Source organism: Pecten maximus, chromosome 2 (assembly GCF_902652985.1).
Source record: "Pecten maximus chromosome 2, xPecMax1.1, whole genome shotgun sequence".
NCBI lineage: Eukaryota > Metazoa > Mollusca > Bivalvia > Pectinida > Pectinidae > Pecten > Pecten maximus.
The window spans coordinates 23,184,144-23,195,381 of NC_047016.1; the positions used below are offsets into that span (position 1 = coordinate 23,184,144).

Genomic DNA, 11,238 nt, shown 5'->3' on the forward strand with positions numbered 1-11,238 from the left:
AGTCTGAGTTAAGTGGAAATATGAAAATATACTTTTGTAAACACTTGGTATGTCTGTTTACCCTATAACTCGATCTCATAACCTGTCTTTTTACTCTATGACTCATAACCTGTCTCATGATACTTCAATACTTTTGGTCTGATTTCAATACACAAAATGTCAGATTTTATTAATCAATAGATCTTGCAACATCATCTTCTAACAGGGGCAAAGACCTTTGATGAGACTAAGTAATGAGTAGCCAGAGTTTCTTCTTGCCACCACACCGGAAATTAGACACTGACAAGCTCTCATACAGTTGCTAACTTTGGTTTGGGAACACATTCTCAAATAACAGATGATCACATGCTAAGTTCAGGATTGGATTTTTCCAAAATTGAAGGGTTGTGCCCCTTTGTTTTGTCCCTATGCATCATATTCTAGCAGTTGGCTATTCATATTTGTATTCATTTGTTCTACACCTCATTATAATACATCTGGTGATATTTGAAATTGTTTGACATATGGAATAGGTAATTATATTGAGTCACATTGACTTCAGTTCTTCAATTCATCCAGTTCAAGATTTCTGGAAGTTACAAAAGAGGTGAAACTTTTCAAATTCATTTTAGTTTCCATATAGGTAAGATTTTAATATTTTATTGTTAAGGTTGTTTACTTTATATTGTTGGAGGCGGAGGATTTATTCATATAAATCGAATATAACTTTTATATAACAAGGTTTCCACTTGCCTGTTTGTATGCTTATAATTAATGTCCTTTCTTTTGATAATATCTCTGTGAGTTATAGTCCCTCTCATGAGTGTTTACTTTTCTTTCTGTTAAATATCTTAAACTGTTTCTTTTCATTTATTTAAGTTTCCAGTTTCCTTTTGGTAAAAAATTCTCATTTTTTTTTTTTTTTTTTTTGAGAATTGGCTGGTTTTCAAAATTTGCTTTTTGTTTTGCAATGCATCAATATTTTGCATGTCTCAATAACATATATATAGACATGCTCTGTTCATGCTCGAGTTTCCTTAAAACTGTTGTTGGACATTTTGAATTGGCGGATGTGTCTGATTAGCACATAATTAACTCAAAATTGTATACGATTTCATCAATAATTATTTCTCTTTGCTTTCATTTTAAAATTATCTGACTCAAACAGTTTTCTCCTTGTGGTTTAAATCTAATTGTGACATTTAAAATTCATTAAAGACCACTGGAGCCAGACATGCAAAAACCTTGAAAATCTTTAACTCAATAACCTTTAGGCCAATATACCTGGTATTGGGCCTGTAGTATCCTGGTGAAGTGATACAAAATTTGTTTAAAAAACGAACGACAGTGACGTCCAGTCAAGGTCACAGCAGTCAAACATGCTTAAATATTTAAAACTTTTTTTCTCAATATCAATATGAGGTCAAGAGAAGCACATGATTCATATATATATAGGCCCATATGGTCTCTCTTTGGTTGCTGCATAATACCTCTAAAAGTCTTTCAGGCTCGCATGTCAAAGGTCAATGTCACTATTTCTATCAAATGAAAATCAGTTGCTTGGAATACTACATGTAGCTTCAGATTTGAAAGTCAAATGTTAAAGATAATGTTACTATAGATAGAAAAAATCTTGCACATATCAATGAAAATCCATGCTTTCCCTAGATGAGAAAGTATAAGATACTAGCTCACAGATTCTCTTTTTTTTATAAATATTCTTCACGTGGATAGATACGACAGCATTTTACATACTTTAATATATAAATACTTATTACTGGTTAGCTTGTTATAATAATAATAATAATAATAATACATAAACAGTAAAGACAGAGGAAAGGTGTGAGAGAAGTAAGGAATATGGAGCTGTAATGTATTCACTGTGTATAAGAAATAATAAGATATTTGCATACTGCCCGAGAGCAGTTCTTGTTTTATGAAAGATAATGTTTTGTATTATAGCGAGATAAGACTATCTCCTGGATTGTGTTCCAGTAAATTTCCTCGTTAGTTTACAATCATGTATATTGTACGGATAGGACTGGTGTGTGTGATCCTGGTTACGCAAGGTATGAACCACATTTACTACTGTTAAAGATAAAGATATGTTATACTGCGAAAAAAAGTTCATATTACAAACCTTAAATTGCATTTAATGGTGTTGATCATATGTAACTTTCACCTTCCGAATACGATACCAGATGTCTATATGACACACAGCATGTATGTTTGTCTCCAGTGATCAGCGGATGTCCGAACGGCTGGGAAACATTTGACGGGTCCTGCTATTTTATAATCGGAATCACAGAAGATTGGCTAGCCGCGTCGGTAAATAAACTTTGGATTTACAATCATACATAACATTACCTACATATCTGTAATGTACATGATACTATAGTTGCGCTTATGTAACTTTAGACAGTTTTGAAACACGACTGATTTGTGTATTGGTTAATGATTAGTTGTCGCCGTTTTATTATTCGAGTTCCCTATGTTTCCTTTTCATTACTTTAGGCCATTTTCACTTCTGGTAATGAGTGGTCTTGTCTGATATCATTGTAATTTATTCGGTTAAACTCGAAGTATTTGTTTGTCTATCGGTTTATATCATTGTAATTATTGTGTCACTGCTGTGGGATATATAAATGGTGAGTTCTGTACTGAATTCCTCCACGTAATACTTGAACAGCTTGAAAATTTCTCACCACAACAGTTACGTAAGTGTTTCCTTTTACAGGACACATGTGGTCTGTTCCACGCCCATCTCGCTGTGGTTGAAGATGAACTCGAGAATAACTTTTTGAAACAAATTATCAACAAATATCATTGTAAGTTTTATTTTCATGTGAGTATCTAACTGTGAATAAATAACCATATTGTTTTATAATTTTACGCACTTAAATCCAGTTAATTCCGATATTCAACATTTTGTTTGATAACGAAAGAAATGCTTTATCTAAAAGTACATAATATCAAATGTATCTTCCAACACTCGTTTTAGATTTTTTTTAAAGAATATTTGGTACATAAGAGACGTATATTTCATCAAATGTGTGGCTTTAACTACGCTTTGCACATTAAATGGTCATCTGAATAGCAGAATAATGTTGAATTTCAAATACAAATAAATATTTTTTAAAAGAAATGCACAAAATAGCTATGCTATATACCAAAATATTTGTTTAGATATGTAGTTTCTTAAAATCACCAATAATTTGCTGTAGATGCTAACAGTTTCTTCTGTAGAGCTACTTTGTGGTGAGATGTAGCATGGAATAATAATAAGTCACACAAATAACCAAACCTGAAAAATAGCCATGCTGTTATGCTCACAAGTGTCTATATAGGAGCATTGGTTTGACCTTCTGCTATATATGCGATACAAATGAACTAATCAAGTCCCCCCTGAAACATGCTTTGTTCGCATGTTTTGTTGAAATTAACAAACAGCAAGTCCCATGGTTTTCCCTGATACATACTAAAAGTTGATCAAGTTATTTCCGTTAAATTGCACCATAGTAGGAATTTATAGGCATTGTGACTGGATTGGCTATTTAGATGACCCTTAAACTATTTTTTTTTCAAATTAGAGAAATAATTGCCATTCACTTTCATTGAATGAACAAATAAACATACTATTTTCAATCAGTTTTTTTTATTGGAACGGAGTTTGAGATTCAGTTAAAGAATCTGAATCTGTTTCCTGAAAACTCTTGTTCAATTGTTCATTTGTAACAGTCTTATTAATTATCCTTCATCCATGAAATACTAAATGCTTGATGATAAAAACGCATTTTATGTATTTTCATGAATTACTAATTTTGAATACGTATGATACCAGTAGTTTTACACAAGAATGAAATATACAGATATAGAACAGTTATAAGGTATCCTGGCCTCTAGATGGGCAGATAAACGACCGCTTCTACTGGCTGGGCGCTACTGACGTGTTTGTGGAGGGAGACTGGCGATGGCAGAGCAGTGGACATCGACTAAATTATACCAATTGGGGACCAGCAGATCCTAACAATCTGCATGACCAGGATTGTATGCTAGCGGAATTCACCAATACTCACTTCTTCTGGATCGATAGAGGATGTTCTGAAAAACATAGCTTTGTTTGTGAAATCAAGTAAGTCCGTTTTAAAGGAAAGATCTATTAAAGCGTATATACGTATGTGTTAACATAAAATACGTCATATGATATTAGCTGTCATGAAAAATTATATTGATGACCGTCTACATTTTGACAGGGAATAATACATCACGTGGTTTCTATCAGTAAAAGTGACTTACATATACTTTTATTATGTTTATTTTATTTCAAGCGATGGTTCTGATGCAGTCATTATTGGATGAAGGTCAATCTGTAGTACAATACACTTCAATGATACTTTTGTTTGTTATTTTAATTTGAATTGATTAAAAGTTATCATTGAAAGAATGGCATGTTTACTATATTGTTTCTAAGAATAAAATTTAGCCAGGGGAAGTGTTTGTGGGAGGGCTATTCTTTATACAGGGGATTTTTTTTTTTCATAATACTTTTAAAAAATATCAAAACTTCGGTTATAATACTAGCTAAATATATTGTAAATAATGTAAACGAATTGTGAAATTGCATTCAAAATTGTTGTAGCTTACTGCAATAAAACAACATTCTTTTCGTGAAGATAATGAGAACATGGGTGTGGATTTCTGAGACAACGATAACCACAATAATTATCAAAATATTTTATTCAAACTTGTATTTTGATTTTGTAAAACATATTTCTTTTGTGGTATGTAGTGTTAAACGGGACTTTACCTTTTAAGATGACCGTAATTATCTGGTATTTGATCCTGAAATACCTATAAAAAAAGCACCGATCAGGCTACTAGATTCGTTATCATCGGCTTTGTATCAAGTTTACGTTACATGCACATTATTTGAGCTTGATACGTCAGCCGGCAGTAAGGAAATGAAGTGACGACACAAATGATATGATTTCTTACATCCAACTACGGTTTAACTAACAACTCAGCTTTGGCAACATAGTTTCTCATAATTCATATTTCTCATAGTTTTTTTGTTTTTTTCTTAATTATTGTTTGTACATTTGTGTATATATATATATACGTTAATACTTATGAACATAGAACACTACGTCCCTATAGGTGTTATTTGTATAAAAGTATGTTCAACAACCGATTGTTCGTATTGAAAATTAAGGTAAATATCCTAGATAATCTTATGCCGCGTACCAATTACACATGTATGCCTTTCTTTATACATGTATACGTTAATTAACTAATTAATTACATGGTGCTGATGACATCACACAATCAATATTCCAATCAATCACAGAGCTAGAAAACTAATTTAATGAGAAGTCTTTTTTCTCTTTCTTCAGTGGTTTTCCCAGTTTTCCTTTGTTTTCAGAGGTTGAGCGACTTGCAACTAAAGTTCAGTTTTCTTACTATTCTTTTTGGATAAACGACTTAATACAAAGAGTCGGATCACTAACTTTCCGTTTTGATTTAAAGCATAATCATATATTCCAAATAAAAACACCATTTTTTTTATTATTCAGGAACTGCATGTAACATACAAATAGAACATTAATTTACAGATTTAGGAATGAGGCTGATATAGTTGATTTCATACCTTAGAAATATATGATAAATAGGATAGTTTGTATCTACAGAATATCTACGAAGCTCCAGTCGTGTACTAGGCTCTAATATCATCTCCCTCGCAAGAAATAACAATTTTGGCTCCAACTTGTTTTGCGCGTTTAGAATGGGCGAGGTATACAAGTCCAGGAATCAATCATCCCAAAAACATCAAGATAAACATTTATTATTGGTGTCAATGACGCCTAAGCTATAAGATGATATCAATATTCGTCGGGAACACAATTAGAATAGCGTATCGGATTTGTGATGTTTCCTTACAAAAAGTGATCTGTTAAATATAACACCGGAAATGACGAAAATTGATAGGTAATCATGATCGGTATAATAATAGTTGTTTCCCTGAAAACTGATCATATGTTGGGGGTTTTTCACGCAGATATCGTAGAAACAATGACTTTATATAAGTTGTGGAGTGTACGAATGATTTTATTTTGCTGACGAATATAGCGAAAAGGGCAGATTCGTCTGTCTATCCTTTACCAGAATTATACATGTGTCATAAGCAATTAAATATTCATTATGTGAATCAGAACTAGATGAGTGAACCAGGAAAACTTCTATAGATCAATTATCTATTTCATTTTTTAAATTTTCCTTACACAAATGTTCGATTGATGGTAATGAGGAAATGTATTTCTTTAAGAACGGGTTTGGATGTTTTTGAACAAAGGATGGTATTTACTTATTTAGATGATTTATATCGTTGGGGTTCTCAAGTTCATTTATAGAGCTCATACATCTTTTAAAATAGTCTGTGTTCTTTTAATGAGAATAATTGTGTAATGTCTCCATGTAATGCAATCAAAGACCTTTTAATAGACTCAAGACGCACTTCAATGCCTCGTGTCATATCCTCATGCCGGATATAGCCGGGTATAGCCGGAAATTGCCGGAAATTATCTACTCCAATCATATCCCGAGATTGGATAGTTAATTGATCGGCAATTCACAAGCGGTTTGCCCATCAAAGCAATGTCGCGCGGAGGCAGGTGTTTGCGCAAATCACAGCAGAAATTGCCTTGAAAATTGATATTGAAGGCGATAGAAGGTTGATATGACTGTCACTAATGCAATGTGGTTTTCCTTCCCTGTACGGATTGTTTGGGATTGGTGCTGAGGATGATAGAGGGTCCATATGTCCCAGTTCTGAATATATGAGGTTGGCTTCATTCTTTTCCCTTATGATAAGAAACAGTAACAGTATGATCAAAAACGTGATGAAGACATCAAAGTAACCAGTGTTTGTGTATTACCTGTGTACTGAGAGTATCTCTTGTCGTATCGGACCATGCCTAAGGCATACATACTATATCACCATCATCATTAAACAGTATGTGAACACTAACCCAATGGGCAATATATCCATAAAAGAGCGCGTGGACGCGCTTCCTGTATATTATGGTTGTTTTAATGTATTTATCTAGAAACATATTAAATATGATTCAATATCCTGCTGATAGAAAACAATTAGGGATATGATTCAGATCCTTTCAGTCTATTTAGCATAACATTATTCGTGACATTGTTCTCATATGAATTATCGACATTGTTTATAGATATTATCTCTCTTCGTCTAAATAGTTCATTTATCATTTCAATTCATGGTTTTCATGCAGTTCTGAAAACGTGTGAGGTGTAGACACTTATAAGTACATCACGAAAGGGGTATCAGTTCGTGTTGATCAGTACTTTGTATTTCTCTAGTTCTCGTAGCCTAATAGACACAAAAGCCCCGTCATCCGGCAAAATTGCGCTGCGTACCAAACCTGTCCTTCCACGGAACCTCTTAAATGTATTAGGTAATTGGATTTGGCAACTCAGCATAATATTTCAAAAATACGATTCACTGGGAGGATATTAGTACCCAATAACTGGACAGGGGAATACAATACGAGGATAAACATGAAGATGAGCAGGCTTTGTGTCGGACATGACACGCACTCATTATGCCGTTAATATTTATTGATAGTTAGAATACAGGAGCTGTGTCGTGACTGCGGTAATTGATTTGTATAATACAGACGGTATTCAAAACACGGTAACGATATCACAAACATGTGGTTTCTCTCCTTATATATTTACTAGCTTTTAACGTATACGTTTCCAATCTGTCTATAAAATATTCATTTTATCTACGTAAGTATGAATAGCTGGGGTATCTTGTATTTTGTGTTGTTTGTGGTGTTTAGTTAGTAGGGTTGCCATAACTCATGATGGTATTGTCCATAAGAACCTATACATCAAGCAATGACGCCGTTTATACTCTTGTTTGTCGGCTAATTTAAACTAATATATATGTACGACTTAGCGACTAACTGTGCCGCAAAACACCTGTAACACAACCCGACAATGAGTTCGGACCACAAACGAATATGCAAATTCATCACAGTTTAACTTTTCTAAACTCACATTATTAGGATAGCATGTAGTTTCAGACTAAACAAATATCTTTCATGTAAAAGAACAATAAATGTTTCATGGTAAGGCATTTATGTGATACGTATCAGATCAGATTCATATCGTTTGGAAGTTCCATTTGAATGTGGTGAAGCAAAATATTTCGGCTCGGCCATTCCGATAATCATTATTAATCGTTATAGGGTATAGAATGTTAGTCGAACTCTCTAATTAGGTGACGGGAAATCATTATCGTATATCACGTTTGACCACTTTGTTTGGAACTGCAATGACATGATGTCATGGTCAAACAATATAACAAGCCTTACTAGTTTTGAGCAGTGTGAGAACCTTGTATATTAATAATTTTACTAGTTTTAAACAGTGTGAGAAACTTGTCTTTCTATACTATTACTAGTTTGTTTTAAACAATGTGAGAACCTTATATTTCTATACTATTACTAGTTTGTTTTAAACAGTGTGAGAACCTTGTATATTTATACTGTTACTAGTTTTAAACAGTGTGAGAACTTGGTATATTTATACTTTTACTAGATTTAAACAGTGTGAGAACCTTGTATATCTATACTGTTACTAGTGAAAATATCACTTTTATAGAATGAATAATTTTCGACATTTCACTGGTAAAATTTAAATAAACAAGAATATATCCATATTGTAATGATGATTGTCATATAGATAATATAAACATGTCAGTATCTAATGGAATCTAATGTTCACATTGTAGTTTATCCGGGGGGGGGGGGGGGGGGGGGGGGGGATAATTCAATGTTTTAAGAAGCATGTGTTATACAGATACTATACAAAATATTTAAATCTGTGACCAAATGTTTACAGGTATGAACCAGTTTTTTCTGTTAAAACAAACCTTTGATTTCACTTATTGCTTTCAGTTTAGTTTTTGTCGACAGCTTTAGTGTTTATTCCATCGAAGGTCATTTCATATATATCACAATGCTTCTACAGACACCAGCTGATGGCTAAAACATATGACAAACATAATCAAGTTACGTACTTAACATATACATACGTATTTCCTGTTTTTAGTGTGTGCATGTCATAGTTGAATTACAGTGATATTTTAGTTTTTACGAATTACATTCCTATCCTGACAATGATCAGGTACAAAGACATTTAGTTCTTATTGCATTTTGTGTAGCTGTGTTTGAGATCGTTCCATGGCTGAGTCGGTATAAAAATTCTGTGATTATATGAATACAAATTTATGTATTTTTATCAGTATATGTAGGTTTTAGATACTCGAACTCTGCGTGCGCCTAATTAATGTGAAGAAAACAAACATAAATATGCACCAGGTAAACCTGGGAAGCACGGATGTCTGCGTCATGTTATGTCTAAAATATAGCTTCTCACGCGACACTTAGACATGGTTTCAAAGCTGAAGTTACTTTTCCCTCATAAGGTAACACATGGTCGCTATCAAATCTCACCCAGAGATGTCTATCTTCATCAAATATCACAATAACATGTAGAATTACAAAGTGCTAAGTGTTTTAATCACCTAAATCACTCATTACATGAATTAATTTACAATCGCCATAACGCATTGGTGGTAATTTAATTGGGCTCCTCTTAGCTGTCAACGTTTATTTTCTATTAGATTTACAGGACTAATGTCCCCACAACTGCCGGGTCAGGATATTGAGGACACAAACAAAAGAAAAAAAACAAATCAGAAAAATAACATAAAAGAAATGGTAAAATGTGTTCAAAGTATTCTTATGACTTATAGATTGACAACGATAACAATGTGATTATGATAAAGGTAGTAAAAACGCAATATGATACATAAAAATCGCTACATTAGCATACCGATAGTTCATTGCGTTCAAACCACAGTAGACGCAGTGAAAACGCTAACGTCACTGCAGTGCGTTATACATATTACGTACTAGTATACATGCAACATATTTTTCGAACAACTGTTATCTATATAAATATTTATTGGACTATACATTACATCTGTGACAACAGTTAGAATGTTTGGTGTTCATTCACATGTTACTTAAATTATATTTTTCTATACAGCTCTCAAATATCAATGAAAAATATATTTTAATGCATTGATCCATAGAAGTGTGATTGAAAATCTAGAATATAGAATATAGATTTTGCTTATGAAGAATTCCGTTTAAAAAAAATTAATCATACTTCATCTAAATAGTTGATGAATAACCAAGTCGCCACAAACATACTGCCTGCGAGAATGCTTGAATCCTGAATTAAACGTAAAGAAATAAATTAGGAGGAAACTCCAAACGGGAGGATATAATTTAATTAGGAAACTCTGCAAAAATTAGTAGACGTTACGGAAAGCCTATTAATTGATACCTATACGTTCATTATACTGTAATGAAATAGTGACACCTGTCTACTCAATGTGTCCGTCTCTGCATGTAATGCAAGTAAAGCAATTCATTCAAGGTAAGTAACTTGTTTACGTTTAATTTCAAACCTGAGAACGATTTCATTGCACACAAGTAAACTTAAACAATTCAACACCAACTTTCTCATTAAATACTGCTTCTTCCTGCATACTCTAGTATCTTAGTCTAAACAAGCAATATAAAAAGTGTGAAGACAAAAAATAAACTTGTTCCATATGTGTACATCGACAGTTGTATAATGAAGAGATATATAGTACTGATGGGTTTAAAACTGAAACGTTGGTGTGTGTAATCGAACTCAAAACATTTGAGCTTTAATTTTGTAAATAGGATTAAAAACCTATTATCAGATATTGCATCGTCAACCCTAAGATTCCGGCCATCAATCGTGCTTTAGAAATCTGTTCGTGTTGTCAGCTCGGAGGGCGGAGATGTGTGAGTTAACAATGCTCGTGTCTACCACTAATGAAGGCAGCTGATTTTAATTAGTCAAGTCTTTTTCTACATGTCAGTTTGAATCTCAAGTGAACTTTTACTTCAAAGTATGTGACATACGAGATTAATGCGCATTCTTCTAGCAAATAGTAACATTTCTGTGGAGTGTCGAGTCTTGTGGGGATGAATAAACTCTTTTAATATTGATCACTACTCTCTCTACCGCATTTAGTTCAAATTAATTATTTAGATTGGATGGATTTTAAATTGATTGGTATGATTTCTTTGTAATTCGGATTAAATCGAAATCCTGTCTTCT

The 11,238-nt window shown here is 33.0% G+C and overlaps 1 protein-coding gene across 1 annotated transcript; it reads left to right on the forward strand.

Moving 5' to 3' along the window:
• Positions 1-1,996: 1,996 nt before the first annotated feature.
• Positions 1,997-4,423, forward strand: LOC117341326 (perlucin-like). The gene is made up of 5 exons (XM_033903186.1): positions 1,997-2,048; positions 2,219-2,307; positions 2,717-2,807; positions 3,883-4,111; positions 4,308-4,423. The coding sequence occupies exons 1-5, from the start codon at positions 2,000-2,002 to the stop codon at positions 4,336-4,338; spliced, it is 489 nt and encodes a 162-aa protein (XP_033759077.1). The 5' UTR covers positions 1,997-1,999; the 3' UTR covers positions 4,339-4,423.
• The last annotated feature ends 6,815 nt before the right edge of the window (positions 4,424-11,238 follow it).

What these genes read in the sequence shown, in the direction of transcription:
- LOC117341326 (XM_033903186.1), top strand. Translation starts at nt 2,000, where the DNA reads ATGTATATTGTACGGATAGGACTGGTGTGTGTGATCCTGGTTACGCAA. An exon ending in AAGATTGGCTAGCCGCGTCG is followed by an intron (nt 2,308 to 2,716) that starts GTAAATAAACTT and finishes TTCCTTTTACAG; the next exon opens with GACACATGTGGTCTGTTCCA. An exon ending in AATTATCAACAAATATCATT is followed by an intron (nt 2,808 to 3,882) that starts GTAAGTTTTATT and finishes CCTGGCCTCTAG; the next exon opens with ATGGGCAGATAAACGACCGC.